This window comes from Oncorhynchus mykiss, chromosome 14 (genome assembly GCF_057628025.1).
Source record: "Oncorhynchus mykiss isolate SJ-2025 chromosome 14, ASM5762802v1, whole genome shotgun sequence".
In the NCBI taxonomy this organism is placed as follows: domain Eukaryota; kingdom Metazoa; phylum Chordata; class Actinopteri; order Salmoniformes; family Salmonidae; genus Oncorhynchus; species Oncorhynchus mykiss.
Window position 1 is genome coordinate 19,360,084 of NC_143035.1, and position 16,927 is coordinate 19,377,010.

General features: G+C 40.2%; 1 protein-coding gene and 1 long non-coding RNA gene across 25 annotated transcripts in view; one reads left to right on the forward strand and one right to left on the reverse strand.

Moving 5' to 3' along the window:
- Positions 1 to 16,927, forward strand: part of LOC110488945 (prominin-1-A) — a 113,770-nt gene that overhangs the window by 50,503 nt on the left and 46,340 nt on the right. For all 24 annotated transcript variants that reach the window (XM_036943092.2, XM_036943093.2, XM_036943094.2 and 21 more), the window contains one exon: positions 3,078 to 3,283. In XM_036943092.2, the coding sequence (XP_036798987.1) occupies positions 3,078 to 3,283 (206 nt within the window). The remainder of the gene's footprint in view (positions 1 to 3,077; positions 3,284 to 16,927) is intronic.
- The window catches only part of LOC149978312 (uncharacterized), a 67,555-nt gene that overhangs the window by 48,420 nt on the left and 2,208 nt on the right, over positions 1 to 16,927 (reverse strand). The gene's annotated exons all lie outside the window — the stretch shown is intronic.

The following is a 16,927-nucleotide window of genomic DNA, read 5'->3' on the forward strand; positions in this document are numbered from 1 at the left end:
TACATTTTTAACACCCTCGCTTAGTTCAGTTGAGATAGGAGGAGATAAGCGGGACAGGGACCTTATATAATAAGGGGAGGTGGGAGACAGTGTTCATGATAACTGACATGATAACTTGAGTGCTCTAAAGTTTGGTCCATTGAGTGTTCGAAAGTTTTGTCCATTGGGTGCTCTCAAGTTTGGTCCATTGAGTGCTCTAACGTTAGGTCCATTGAGTGCTCGAAAGTTTGGTCCATTGAGTGCTTGAAAGTTTGGTCCATTGGGTGCTCTCAAGTTTGGTCCACTGAGTGCTCTAACGTTAGGCCCCATTGAGTGCTCTCAAGTTTGGTCCATTGAATGCTCCAACGTTAGGTCCATTGAGTGCTCTAAAGTTTGGTCCATTGAGCGCTCTAAAGTTCAGCCTATTGAGTGCTCTAAAGTTTGGCCCATGTACTTAATCCTCTATGGTCATGACCTCTACTCCATCTCACCTAGCTACCCCCACTGTAGCTTACACTGTTAGAAAAAAGGGGCTATCTGGAACCTAAAACAGTTATTTGGCTGTCCCCATAGGAGAACCCTTTGAATAACTATTTCTGGTTTCATGTAGAACCGTTTCTGCAGAGGGTTCTACATGGAACCCAAAAGGGTTCTACCTGAAACCAAATAGGGTTCTACCTGGGAACCAAATAGGGTTCTCCAATGGGGACAGCCGAAGAACCCTTTTGTAAATTGTAAAGTACGTTTTTTTGTCTGTAATGTATTTTTCGTTATGTGTCGGACCACAGTAAGACTGGCTGTCGCCATTGGCGTCGGCTAATGGGGATCCTAATAAATCAAATCAAACCAAAACCCTTTTTTCTAAGAGTATAGCTAACTGAAGTAGCATTGCTATTTCTGAAGCAACACTAAAGCACTAAATCTTTCTTTACCCTTCACTAGAATTAGTCTCATTCGTTAAACTAATTGCACCTATTGAATTAAACATTTGTCTTGTTTTTTGTTGTTGTTGATTGCATGCATGTCCTTTGTGTTGATGTTCCCACATTTAAAGCAATTGTTGATGCAAAATGTCATGCAATGTATGTTTCTATTGATTTGACATTGTTAATGGCAGGGATCATAAACTATATACACTACCGTTCAAAAGTTTGAGGTCACTTAGAAATGTCTTTGTTTTTGAAAGAAAATCAATTGTTTTGTCCATTTAAAATAACATCAAATTGATCAGAAATACAGTGTAGACATAGTTAATGTTGTAAATTACTATTGTAGCTGGAAACGGCAGATTTTTTTTACGGAATATCTAAGTAGGCGTAAAGAGGCCCATTATCAGCAACCACCTGTGTTCCAATGACACGTTTTGTTAGCTAATCAGAGTTTATAATTTTAAAAGGCTAATTGATCATTAGAAAACCCTTTTGCAATTATGTTAGCACAGCTGAAAACTGTTGTTCTGTTTAAAGAAGCAATAAAACTGGCCTTCATTAGACTAGTTGAGTATCTGGAGCATCAGATTCAATGGGTTCAATTACAGGCTCAAAATGGCCAGAAACAAAGATATTTCTTCTGAAACTCTTCAGTCTATTCTTGTTCTGAGAAATGAAGGCTAATCCATGCGAGATATTGCCAAGAAACTGAAGATCTCGTACAACGCTGTGTACTACTCCCTTCACAGAACAGCGCAAACTGGCCCTAACCTGAATAGAAAGAGGAGTGGGAGGCCCCGGTGCACAACTGAGCGAGAGGACAAGTACATTAGAGTGTCTAGTTTGAGAGCAGACGCCTCACAAGTCCTCAACTGGCAGCTTCATTAAATAGTACCCGCAAAACACCAGTCTCAACGTCAACAGTGAAGAGGCGACTCTAGGCAGAGTTCCTCTGTCCAGTGTCTGTGTTCTTTTCTTTTTTTTGGCCAGTCTGAGATGTGTTTTTTTCTTTGCTGCTCTGCCTAAAAGGCCAGCATCCCGGAGTCGCCTCTTCACTGTTGACATTGGGACTGGTGTTTTGCGGGTACTTTTAAAATGATTAACTTGGATTAGCTAACACAACGTGAACGTGCCATTGGAACACAGGAGTGATGGTTGCTGATAATGGGCCTCTGTACGCCTATGTAGATATTCCATAAAAAAAATCACCCGTTTCCAGCTACAATAGTCATTTACAGTATTAACAATGTCTACACTGTATTTCTGATCTATTTTATTTATTTTATTTTAATGGACCAAAAAAAAGTGCTTTTCTTTCAAAAACAAGGAAATTGTGACAAGGAAAAAGTGACCCAAACTTTTGAACGGTAGTATAGATTCAACCAATATTTTTCTGGGGCTGAATGTCGGGGGGCCAGAACACAATTACAAATAATTTGTATACTGCAAATTGACCACAAGATTCCAAAACAGATATAATATTTGACTAAAACATAATCATTTCGAACCTTGCTTTCATTTGTATACATGTGTCTCTGTAATGCTTGAGAATACTTGGGACGAGATTTAAACAATTTAAGTAATTTGGAGCTGATTTCCAGGTGTTTTTACAGTCTTTTATGTCCAACAATGAAAATGTATTTGTTTTTATTTTATTTTGCTCAGAAAACTTGCGGGTGAAATAAAACCACCCGTCGGCCGTCGGTTGGGAAACCCTGTTTTATGGTGTTATTCCTGTTATCGTTTGCATTTTTGCAGCAAAGTATGCAAATAGTATCAAAATCACACTGATTCAGAAATGATGTCAAACGGTATCACTGTGCCATGCCTAGGCTTAAAGTGTCACACATTTGGCATTGATTTTGAGGATAATATCTCCACAGCCATCAATGCCAGGTTGTAAATGAGAACTTGTTATCAACTGGCCTACCTGGTTAAATAAAGGTGGGGGGAAAAAATTGCCAAATTGCAAAAGCTATCAAACATGGCCATGGAGTAGCCTACTATGTACTGTATGAAATTACATTTAAGGAAAGTGTCAATGCCAACTGTGGGCTCTCATCATCATTCTGGAATCGTCTACTCCTCCCTCTCTACTTCTCCCCCTCTCCTCACTCCCTCTCTCTTCTTCACCGTCTCCCTCCTCCCATCTACTCCTCTTCTCTCCAGGCCATCTACTATGAGACAGGCTTCATGGTGTGTGCCGTGCTCGGCCTGCTCTTCATTGTCCTACTGCCCCTGGTTGGCCTCTTCTTCTGCCTGTGCCGCTGCTGCGAAAACTGTGGTGGCGAGATGCACCAGCGCCAGCGGAAGAACGCTGACTGCCAGCGGGGCCTGCTCACCACACTGCTCTTCGCCACCTCGCTCATCATCACGTGAGTCCACATCCAGTAATATCTTACTTTCATGTATCACTTGGTACGGTTACATGCACACTAATAATTTGATATTAAACTGATAATGGAAGTAGGCGGGTATTGCAATAGTCACGAAAACACCTAACTCTGCTTATTTTAATCAGTGTAAGGTCATAATCGAAGTAAGCATACGCCGTTTAAAACACCTGGTTTTCTGACCAATCTTTCTACATGTAAACAGCTCAATCAGAGTTTCAGCTGTGTATTTGATCTGCATCTACCCTCACCAGCAGCACAAGCCTCCATCTTTAGCGCGAGTGAAGTGAGTTTGGAAAGTATGTATCTTAGAAATTGTTTTCACATACAAATTGTCCGAACTCAGAATCAAATAGGCTTCCCAAAAATAACATGTGGTAAAAAGTTTATTTTGATTTGCGATTTTCTGCGTGTATCTGTGTCCAATCATCAGGTAGCCTGGTTTCAGATGTGTCAATGTAAACAAGATTATTAGGGAAATTGTTATTTTTGCAAAGCATGTAAACATTTAATTCAAGCTATTATATTAATCTGACTATTCACAAGAATCCTTTTAATGTTTGGATGTAACCATACTCAGTGGTGGAAGTCAACTAAATCTGCAGGAAGAGTTCACTTAGTTCTGGTCCCCTTCTGCCTAAAAGCATTGGACCTAAAAGGTTTTCAATTTAAAATGTTGTTCAAACAGGCCTTGGATGTCATTTTAGGGTGTCTTTGTGCTCCGTCCGGATTATAATCTAGGGAAAACACTGGGTAAATATTAAGGCTACACTAGAAGATTTGAGCCCGCCTTGGCTACCTCAGTCCTCCTACTATAAATGTAACACAATACAACCACACATTAATCACAGCTTATATCAAGAGACCCCCCTGGAATCTTCTTCAAAAGGCCAACTACTATGTTTTTAATGATAATTTATAAACAATGTGGAATGGACATTTTACATAGACACAGTGCCTTCAGAAAGTATTCACACCCCTGTACTTTTTCCACAGTTTGTTGTGCTACAGTCTGAATTTAAAATGTATTAAATTGACATTTTGTGTCACCGGCCTACACACAATACCCCATAATTTTGAAGTGGAATACTGAATTTAGAGATTTTTATGAATTAATTAAAACTAAAAGACTGTAATGTCTTGAGTCAATAAGTAACACCTTTGTTATTGGAAAGTCTAAATAAGTTCAGGATAAAAAATGTGCTTAACAAGTCATAGAAAGTTTAATGGACTCACTCTGTGTGCAATAATAGTGCTTAATATCCCTTTGACCATTGTGAAGTTATTAATTACACTTTGCATGAGAAGGAAGCCAGTACAGAAAAAAATATATTACAAGACATGCTTCCGGTTTGCCAAAAGGCACTGAAGTAAAACTGCCAAAAATGTGGCTAAGGAATTAACTTTATGTCCTGAATACATGTGGAAAATGTTCCACTCTTCACATTTTCAAGCATGGTGGTGGCTGCATCATGTTATGGGTATGCTTGCCATCGGCAAGGACTAGGTAGTTTTTTAGGATATAGAGCTAAGCACAGGCAAAATCCTAGAGGAAAATCTGGTTTAGTCTGCTTTCCAAAAGACACGGGGAGACAAATTCACCTTTCAGTAGGACAATAACCTAAAACAAAAGGCTGCACTGGCGTTGCTTACCAAGACGACATTGAATGTTCCTGAGTGGCCTAGTTACGATTTTGACTTAAATCATCTTGAAAAGCTATGGCAAGACTTGAAATTGGCTGTCCAACAATGATCATCAACCAACTTAACAGAGCATGAAGAATTGTAAAAATAATAATGTGCAAATATTGTACAATCCAGGGCCCAGATTCACAAAACACTTCTTACGCAAAAACGTAACAAGCTTCTTAAGAAAAAAAAGAAGTTCATAAGATAGTTCGTAAGTGCAATTCCTCAACAATATCTTAAGATATAATGATTTTCTTACGAACTTCTCAAATATCTTCTTACAAATCTTCTTAAGAGGTGTGTTGCTAGGCAACCGTTTAACTAGCAATGGCAATCGTGTTAGCATATTTCAATGTTCTAAAACATGTTCTTGGGTTTAAAATAATCAATACTGAAACTTTCAGATGAAGTTTGTGAGTGAATTAAACATGGTCAATTTCTTTTATGAACTTTTTCTCTCACTGCCCTGAGTTTAAGACAATAGTTTATCTATCTTGGAATTAAGAATTATTTTCAATAATCTAATTTCATCTTAACTTTTTGCTTAAGGAGAAACATAAGAAATTACACAAAAAAATGTTCAATAACCTTTTTGAGTAATGGCAACTTTGCTTAACTTTCTTCTTAAGTCTATAGTTAAGGGGAAAATGGTAGTTAAGAATACATTTATTCTTAAGAAGGTTTTGTGAGTCTGGGCCCAGGTGTGCAAAGCTCTTAAATACTTACCCAGAAAGACTCACAGCTGTAATAGCTGCCAAAGTTGATTCTAATGTGTTGACTCAAGGGTGTGGATATATTTCTGTATTTAATTTTCAATAAATTTGGAAAAATTTCTAAAAACATGTTTTCACTTTGTTGTTATGGAGTATTGTGTGTAGTTGGGTGAGATATATTTCATACATTTTGAATTCAGGCTGTAACACAACAAAATGGGGAATAAGTCAAGGGGTATTAATACTTTACATAATATGCGTTTTTATAGTGTCTCTATTCAATAGTCTTTTGACTCAATTAATGCTGTTCCTGCTTCAGTGTTCTCCCTCAGCATCTTTTCCGAACACAGTACATCACCTACTGACTTGCATCACTTTAGATATCCAGTGGTGATTGTGAGAAACAAATGGTCAAATGTACTTACAGCACATTATTGGCTAGGCAGTAGAAATAGCCATATACAGACACAATATAGACCGTGTCTGTGCCTTTGGCTCTACGGTGGAGGAGAGAGGATTCACCAAGCTTCTGTTCTTTGTTTGATGTTCCTGTCTTTTACGGCTTTATTGGAGAGTGCTGCATTATTACAAATTCCAGAGGGGAATCCTAGCTCCACGGAGACAAGTGTCTGAGAGAGAGAAACAACCCAGAGCTCTTATTAAATCTCCCCGGCCACCAGGCGAAGACGCCACAACGATTCTAATGAAGCAATTACACTGGGCACAGGGGTGAGGAGACCACCTCTCGAGCTGAGGGACAGGGAGTGTGTTACCCATAGGGCACATGCACGCGTACAGCGCATACACATAGTACTCACACACACAAACACACACACACAGGGTATTACCAAAAGAGCGCAATCGCTGACAGCTATGGGGCGAGGATGAGACGTTTTACAGCGAGGACAGGGGGTGGTATCCCAGAAACTTTTTAATTTGAATATGTAAGGCTTGCAGGCACATTATTAGAGAGGAAGAGAGAGGGTGAGACATAAAATTGACATGGGTGGTGTATTACACTATTTCTGTTTGATTGAATGTGAAAGTGTATTTTTAAGGTGTAGGCCTATAAAGCTTTCTGGAATGGATTATAGGTTGGTATGCCAAAGATGTCTTCGAAACTTAGGTGTAGCATCACATTGTGGTTTGTAAGGTACACTCTATATACAAACCTATGTGGACACCCCTTCAAATGAGTATATAAGGGATATTTCAGCCTCACCCGTTGCTGACAGGTGTATAAAATCGAGCACACAGCCATGCAATCTCCATATCCAAACATTGGCAGTAGAATGGCCTTACTGAAGAGCTCAGTGACTTTCAACATGGCACCGTCATAGGATGCGACCTTTCCGACAAGTGAGTTTGTAAAATGTCTGCCCTGATAGAGCTGCCCCAGTTAACTGTAAGTGCTGTTATTGTGGAAACGTCTAGGAGCAACAACGGCTCAGCGGCTCAGAAGCTCACGGAACGGGACTGCCGAGTGTAGCGCGTAAAAATCGTCTGTCCTCGGCAATACTCACTACCGAGTTCCAAACTTCCTCTGGAAGCAACGTCAGCTACTGTTATTTTATTGTTGCTCTTTTATTTTATTTATTTATTTATTTTTAAAAAATATATATACTTCTGTTTATTTTAGTAAATACTTTCTTAACACTTTTTTCTTAAAACTGCATTCTTGGTTAAGGACTGTTGTATTCGGCGCATGTGACAAATAACATTTGATTTGAATTCCACTGTTTGTCGGGAGCTTCATGAAATGGATTTCCACGGCCGAGCAGCCGCATACAAGCCTAAAATCACCATGTGCAATGCCAAGTGTCGGCTGGAGTGGTGTAAACTTCGCCGCCATTGGACTCTGGAGAAGTAGAAACACGTTTTCTGGAGTGATGAGTCACGCTTCACCATCTGGCAGTCCGATGGACGAATCTCGGATACCAGGAGAACGGATGCCTAGCGCGAACTAAACTTTGGTGGAGGAAGACTAATGGTCTGAGGCTGTTTTTCATGGTTTGGGCTAGGCCCCTTAATTCCAGTGAAGGGAAATCTTACAGCATGCAATAACATTCTAGACGATTCTGTGCTTCCAACTTTGTGGAAAAAGTTTGGGGAAGGCCCTTTCCTGTTTCAGCATGACAAATGACAATGCCCCCGTGAACAAAGCGAGGTCCATACAGAAATGGTTTGTCGAGATTAGTGTGGAAGAACTTCCATCAAACACCTTTGGGATGAATTGGAACGCCGACTGCGAGCCAGTCCTAATCACCCAACATCAGTGCCTGACCTCACAAATAATAATTTTGCTGAATAGAACCAAGTCCCTGCAGCAATGTTCCAACATCTAGTGGAAAGCCTTCCCAGAAGAGTGGAGGCTGTTATAGCAGTAAAGGTGGGACCAACTCCATTTTAATACCCATGATTTTTGGTCATGTAGTGAATGTTTTTGGTACAATACTCCTATTTGTCTTTAGTTGTGTCACTATTATGAGGTTTGACTGGTTCAGATATAAAAGATTTGAAGGGACAGTGAGCTCAATGTCTCATCTAAAGCCACACATCTGACCAGACAGACAGGTGCACTGACTGCATTCGAGGGAAAGATGCTAGAGGATGAAGAGGATAAGAAAGCTTGTTCTCTGTGTATTATTCTCTCTGTACTGTCCTCTGTGTATTATCATCTATGTATTATCATCTGTGTATTGTCCTCTGTGTACTGTCCTCTGTGTACTGTCCTATTCATTCCATATTTATCTCAGGCTTGAAATAGAGCAGCACTGCCAAGCCTTCACCATACGTTCTTAATAACTTTGTAAATGTTTGAATTATGTCGTTTCCAATATCAGTTCCAACCTCCACAACTTTCAAATGAGTTCTGTTATGTCGTTGGAAGTCATGCCATATGACAGTTCATAGGCTACTGTGTAGAACACAACAGCAAGCCTTTTGCCTTATATTTTAAATTAATCTATTGTTCAGAAAGCAACAGATGTAGATTACAGATTAAAGTTAGGACTACAAAAGAAAAGTATTACTACAAACTATGGTTTTAGTAACCTTTCAGTGTAAAGATGATTATCCGTACTGCAGTAAGAGAGATACCCTGTCTCATAATGGACCAATGATGCGATCCACTAATCTATTAATAGACCTTTTCCCCCGTACTATGGGAACAATAGAATAGTCCCAAAAGCCTCTAGTATTTGATCATGTATTTGACCCAAGTATCCATCTCTCCCTGTCTAGAAGTATTAACATAGACTGATGTTATCTGCTTTGTACAGTATGGGGTGCCTCGTTCTACCTTGTGTGTGCTGATGATGAATCATTGACGTAGTGGCCCAATTAATATGTGGAAACAACTTACCATCACTGCCCTGCTTTCTCCGGGTGCACAGAACACTGTCAGTGCACGCCATGGTGAGCTGAACACACAGACGCAGGCAGACAGACACGCACACTCACACATAGATGCGCGCAAGTACACACATATTTGAATCATTATGTGCGCCCATTCACATATTTGATAGAGTTTCACTTATGAAATATAACATATGGATCGTTCACATGATATGTACAGAGAACAGTATGGCTGTGACACACACTACCTCTGCCTGCTTTTTTGTCAGATGGTTATTTTCCTCCACAGCCACCTCTCTCAGCCAACATGGAGATTCTACTACACCGCACCTCGGCAACAGAGCTCCCCAGAAGCCGTTGCCAAGGCACTAAACTCCTGCCGTTAGGCCTTGTTGTCATGGGGGAGTGATATGAAAGAGTGGCACCACTGTACTGTAGCGCTAAAAGCCAAGCACCTGCTTTAACAAGATACAGACAGACGGGACAGACAGTACAGACAGGCAAGCAGGCACACAGACAGACAAGACCGACGGGAGACAGACAGACAGACAGGAGAGGGCCCAACTTACATCTTAGCGCAGATTGTCATTAAAGCCCAAGCTAATAAGGCTAACACCCTGGTCACATAAAGGGTTGAACAGGACCACTGTATGTGTTGGAATACCGATGTGTTACCACTGGACTGGAACAAAAGCCTGTACTCACCCAGCAGCTCTCCAGGAGAGGAGTTAGAGAGGCTCATTCTAGCCTTATCCCAATCAAGAACAAAACTGAGACCAGACAAATATTGAAGCACAGAATATATCTGCCTGATATCAGGCTTATCTTGAACTGAGAGTTGGCTGTGACCTGCCATCTTTGGGACACTGCTCTACAGACCTGAAATGAACCTGGGAAAGTGCTCAGACTATTGAAACAACATTTACACAATGAGACCGATGTATGGAGTGGAGACGTCCCTGAATTAATTTAACAAAATAAGAACCATATTTAAAGTAACTTCAGATCCAGTAAAGCCTAAAAATAAACATTGGACCTAATATTTACATCTTAGTGCAAATTGTCTTCAAAACCCAAGCTAATAATATCAGGGCCCAAAATGATAAGCCCCAGACAGGTCATCACAGGAGACTGAGGAGAGATATTGTTACTGCTATTAAATGATAGTGTATTATGGTATGATAATGATTATTATAACATCACTAGCTTTTGAACTATTGAACTTTCACACAGCTTTCACATCAGCTGTCAGAGCAGCTTACCGATAATTGCACCTGTACATAGCCCATCTGTAAATAGCCCACCCAACTACCTCATCCCCATATTGTTATTTATTATTTGCTTCTTTGCACCCCAGTATCTCTACTTGCACATTCATCTTCTGCACATCTATCACGTCAGTGTTTAATTGCTAAATTGTAATTAATTCACCACTGTGGCCTATTTATTTCCTTACCTCCCTAATCTTACTACATTTGCGCACACTGTATAGACTTTTCTATTGTGTTATTGACTGTATGTTTGTTTATCCCATGTGTAACTGTGTTGTTTGTGTCGCACTGCGTTGCTCTATCTTGGCCAGGTCGCAGTTGTAAATGAGAACCTTTTCTCAACTGGCCTACCTGGTTAAATAAAGGTGAAATAAAAAAAATAACGAGGCAGTCATGCCCTGACAAGTTATTCTGGTTTTAAAAGCATTGTTGCTTAAAGTTCCCTTGTTTACACTTTCAAGTTGAGGGAATGGAGAAAAATGCATGAACATTATGGATGATAGAGATTTTGTCATGTTATTAAGAAAATACAGATATGATTTGTTTCCTGTGTTTTGCACCCAAGACTGTGACAGTAGCTCTTGGTGGATGGGTAGTTGCACTTGTGGTCTTGAAAGAGCAGCATTTGTATAGTTGATAAAAGAAGTCTTTCATTCCTTTGTGTAACTTTTTGTCTTTGTGGTCCGATTGCAGCTCTGCTTCTGATCCCCACATGTTACAGTTTGGAACATACCCTTTATGTTCCCAGGGTGAATGGCCTTATCTATGTGTTTAGGGGATCGAAAGCTATGTCACAGACACACAGACGCACACACACTCACACATGTGAATGCACACTTATGTATGCATGCAAACACATATGTGGGAGAAATGTCCTGATGTGAAGTTATTACGCACCTATACTATACTCACACATGTGAATCCACACATGTGCATGCATACATATTCACACAAACATACACTACCGTTCAAAAGTTTGGGGTCACTTAGAAATGTTCTTGTTTTTGAAAGAAATGTTTTGTCCATTAAAATAACATCAAATTGATCAGAAATACAGTGTAGACATTGTTAATGTTGTAAACGACTATTGCAGCTGGAAACAGCAGATTTTTTATGGATTATCTACATAGACGTACAGAAGCCCATTATTAGCAACCATCACTCCTGTGTTCCAATGACATGTTGTGTTAGCTAATCTAAGTTTATCATTTTAAAAGGCTAGTTGATCATTAGAACACCCTTTTGCAATTATATTAGCACAGCTGAAAAATGTTCTGAAAACTGTTCTGATTATAGAAGCAATAAAACTGTCCTTTAGACTAGTTGAGTATCTGGAGCATCAGCATTTGTGGGTTCGATTACAGGCTCAAAAGGGCCAGAAATGAAGACCTTTCTTCTGAAACTTGTCAGAGAAATTGCCAAGAAACTGAAGATCTCGTACAACGCTGTATACTTCTCCCTTCACCGAACAACGCAAACTGGCTCTAACCAGAATATAAAGAGGAGTGGGAGGTCCAGGTGCACAAGTGAGCAAGAGGACAAGTACATTAGAGTGTCTAGTTTGAGACACAGACGTCTCAGATGTCCTCAACTGGCAGCTTCATTAAATTGAACGTCAACAGTGAAGAGGTGACCACGGGATGCTGGCCTTCTAGACAGAGTTCCTCTGTCCACTGTCTGTGTTCTTTTGCACATCTTAATCTTTTATTTTTATTGGCCAGTCTGAGATATGGCTTTTTATTTGCAACTCTGCCTAGAAGGCCAGCATCCCGGAGTCGCCTCTTCACTGTTGACGTTGAGACTGGTGTTTTGCAGGTACTATTTTATGAAGCTGCCAGTTGAGTACTTGTGAAGCGTCTGTTCAATATAGTGTTCAATATTCCCAGGTAAGGACTATTTATCTCTATACCATTTGTATTTCATATACCTTTGACTATTGGATGTTCTTATAGGCACTTTAGTATTGCCAGTGTAACAGTATAGCTTCCGTACCTCTCCTCGCTCCTACCTGGGCTCGAACCAGGAACACAACGACAACAGCCACCCTCGAAGCAGCGTTACCCATGCAGAGCAAGGGGAACAACTACTCCAAGTCTCAGAGCGAGTGACGTTTGAAACGCTATTAGCGCGCACCCCGCTAACTAGCTAGCCATTTCACATCACATCGTTACACCAGCCTAATCTCGGGAGTTGATAGGCTTGAAGTCATAAACAGCAGAGCTCTTGGCAAAACGCACAAAAGTGCTGTTTGAATGAATTTTTATGAGCCTGCTGGTGCCTACCATCGCTCAGTCAGACTGCTCTATCAAATCATAGACTTAGTTATAACATAAATAACACACAGAAATATGAGCCTTAGGTCATTAATGTGGCCGAATCCGGAAACTGTAATCTCGAAAACAAGATGTTTATTCTTTCAGTGAAATAGGGAACCGTTCCGTATTTTATCTAACGGGTGTCATCCATTAGTCTAAATATTCCTGTTACATACAACCTTCAATGTTATGTCATAATTACGTAAAATTCTGGCAAATTAGGCGGCCCAAACTGTTGCATATACCCTGACTCTGTGTGCAATGAACGCAAGAGAAGTGACACAATTTCACCTGGTTAATATTGCCTGCTAACCTGGATTTCTTTTAGCTAAATATGCAGGTTTAAAATTATATACTTGTGTATTGATTTTAAGAAAGGCATTGATGTTTATGGTTAAGTACACATTGGAGCAACGACAGTCGTTGATTGATTGTTTTTTATAAGATAAGTTTAATGCTAGCTAGCAACTTACCTTGGCTTACTGCATTCGCGTAACAGACAGGCTCCTCATGGAGTGCAATGTAATCAGGTGGTTAGAGCGTTGGACTAGTTAACTGTAAGGTTGCAAGATTGAATCCCCCGAGCTGACAAGGTTAAACTGTCGTTCTGCCCCTGAAGGCAGAACGTTCCTAGGCCGTCATTGAAAATAAGTATGTGTTCTTAACTGACTTGCCTAGCTAAATAATGGTGTAAAAAAATTAAAAAAATTGGCGCTCAAAAATACAGATTTCCGATTGCTATGAAAACTTGAAATCGGCCTTAATTAATCGGCCATTCCGATTAATCGGTAGACCTCTAGTGTTAACCCCATTGTAACATGTTGTGTTAGTAATGTTAACCTTATTGTAACGTGTGGTGTTGAATAACCCCATTGTAACATGTGGTGTCAGTAGTGTTACTCCCATTGTAGCATGTGGTGTCAGTAGTGTTAACCTTATTGTAAGGTATGTTGTCAGTAGTATTATGTAACCCCATTGTAACATGTGGTGTCAGTAGTGTTAACACCATTGTAACGTGGTGTCATTCGTGTTAACGTCATTGTAAAGATGTGGTGTCGGCAGTGTTAACCCCATTATACCATGCGGTGTCAGTAGTGTTAATCCCATTGTAACATGTGGTGTAGGTAGAGTTAAAAAAAACAACAACACTGAGTTACACATAAACAAACCTCACGGTCAATAACACAATAGAAAAATCTATGTACAGTGTGTGCAAATGTAGAAGAGTGGGGAGGCAGGAAATAAATAGGCCATGGGGACGAAATAATTACAATTTAGCATTAACACTGGAGTGATAGATGTGCAACCCTAATTTAACATGTGCTGTTGGTAGTGTTAAGTAACACCATTGTAACATGTATGTTAACCCTATTGTAACATGTGGTGTCAGCAGTGTTAACCTTATTGTAACGTGTGGTTTCGGTTGTGTTAAGTAGCCCCATTGTAACATGTGGTATTGGTAGTGTTAACCCTATTGTAATATGTGGTGTCGGCGGTGTTAACACCATTGTTTCAAGAAGTCTTTACATTACTTTTGCTTGTGTGCTGTCCATTAGACTTACCGATAGAGAAGACACATGACCAAGCTAAACCAGCAGCTGCTATTGTATGTCTGCACAAAATTAGCTTTGTTAAGCTGGGGATAATAACCTAATAAGGACTAAGTAAATAGTCTGGTCACCCCATGTCCACACTAAAGCCCCTTTTCACTATGATAGTAAGACACTATTAGGGAACCATAGGTGCTTATGACAAGTCTGGTAAGTAATGCATTATGATGGTACCAATATGCAATAGTGGATTTGTAATTAGGACAGGAGTTGATTCAACTCTTATACAACCTTGAGCAACCAACCACCAAGGATACTTGGTATGGAGTCATGGATGCTAACATTGCTGTCAGTCTTGCAGTCTAAGACTATATATCAAGGCCTGAAACACCCATTGTCTTCCATTATACAGTATGACTACCCAGGGTCCTTGTAGGGTAAGGAATGTGATGCCTCCTGTAGATGCACTGCACACACACACACACACACACCTATGTTACTGTGTACTTTACTTTATGTTAGGTGCTCTGAACTGACAATGTGTCCTTACATGACACGACACTAGGAGGCTAAATTGCATGTTGCAGTGTGAAAGCTTTTTAGCTACCATAACACTGAATTATGTATTCACTAGCTGATTAATTCTTTATAGGAGATGTTGCTGAGCTGCGCTCAGGTTTTGAGTGTGACCTTTTGTTATTTTCGAAAATGGAATTCCAAAGTAATGTGCTCAAAAGTAAAGAATAAATGTTTTGTAAATGAAAATAGTTGATATAATTCAGGGGTAGGCAACTAGATACAGCTACGGACCGATTTATATCGTAACGGATGTTCTGTCACGCACCGGACCTTAGAGATCCTCATTATTCTCTATGTGTGGTTAAGTCAGGGTGTGACTCGGGTGGGAAAGTCTGTTTTCTATTTCTTTGTTTTTTGGCCGTGTGTGTGTGTGTGTGTGTGGTTCCCAATCAGAGGCAGCTGTCTATCTGTCTCTGATTGGGTTTTGTGGGATCTTGTTTTCTGTTTAGTGTCTGTACCTGACAGAACTGTGCGCTTTCGTTTTCACTTTGGTTATTTTGTTTGAGTGTTTAAAAAAAAATAAAAAATAAAAATCATGAACACTTTGGTCCACTCCTTTCGCCGAGAGCCGTAACATGTACGGGTGGGTGTACACTACAAATTGACCACAATTAAGCCCAAAAAGAGAATGTATTTGAAAATAACCATCATTTCACACCTTGATTATGTAACGGATGTGAAACGGCTAGCTTAGTTAGCGTGGGCGCTAAATAGCGTTTCAATCAGTGACGTCACTTGCTCTGAGACCTTGAAGTAGTAGTTCCCCTTGCTCTGCAAGGGCCGCGGCTTTTGTGGAGCGATGGGTAACGATGCTTCGAGGGTGACTGTTGATGTGTGCAGAAGGTCCCTAGTTCGCGCCCGGGTATGGGCGAGGGGACGGTCTAAATTTGTACTGTTACAATTACATTGAGACATGATCACATATCTCTTTTTTTCATTTGTGGAAATACTTGGGAACAGATTTCCTGAATTAACACATTTTTAACTGAATTCCTGGTGATCAAAATAGTTTTTTTTTTGTTGCTAAAAACATGCGGGACTGTTATAGTCCGCGGGCCGCCTGTTGCCGGCCCCTGATATAATTTGTAGTGTTGGTGTGCTTGTTGCCTTTATATATAGCTGTCTGTAGTGATAATAATGACATACTGTGCCATTCACGATGTAATTTTATTCATCTCCATTAATCATAAAACCTCTTGCCTAGTAGATAGTTTACTAGCTCATGAAGTATAGCACCGCTTTATACAGGTCCTTCATACAGTAAAGTGTATTTTAATGAAAACAAAATGGATAATGATATTAAAGATTAAATCATTTTGAAAGATGATAGCAGTCACTTCCTTTCCTTAGCCTAAGTGCTCAGCCCAGTTCTGTGGTATGTAGGGCAGGCTGTGTGTCTCTCTAAACCAGTAGTATCCATTCATATTACACATCATTTTAGACCAAACACTCATGGAATTGTTCAGTATTCACACAAAGCATGGTGCTACACTGTTTTGCTGTTTGTTTGACCCTTTCGACTAAAGGTCATATCAGTAAATGTGACATTAAAGAAGAAGAATACTTTATTGGCTATTTATTATACATCTGATCCGGCTTCAAAATACCAGACATCACATCCGCAACAAAACCAAGACCTATTGATTTCAATCTAACTTGTAATTGCGTTACACAGCTGTTATTTTATGGCCTATAATTAGTGGGTACTCTAACCTGTGAGCACAATATGAAAAGGCTACATCTTACTCTGTGCTACATCTTACTCCGTGCTACATCTTACTTCGTGCTACATCTTACTCCGTGCTGCATCTTACTCCGTGCTACACCTTACTCCGTGCTACACCTTACTCCGTTCTACATCTTACTCCGTGCTACATCTTACTTCGTGCTGCATCTTACTCCGTGCTACATCTTACTCCGTGCTACATCTTACTCCGTGCTACATCTTACTCCGTGCTACATCTTACTCCGTGCTACATCTTACTCCGTGCTGCTTCTTACTCCGTGCTGCTTCTTACTCCGTGCTGCTTCTTACTCCGTGCTGCATCTTACTCTGTGCTACATCTTACTCCGTGCTGCATCTTATTCCGTGCTGCATCTTACTCCGTGCTGCATCTTACTCCGTGCTGCATCTTACTCCGTGCTGCATCTT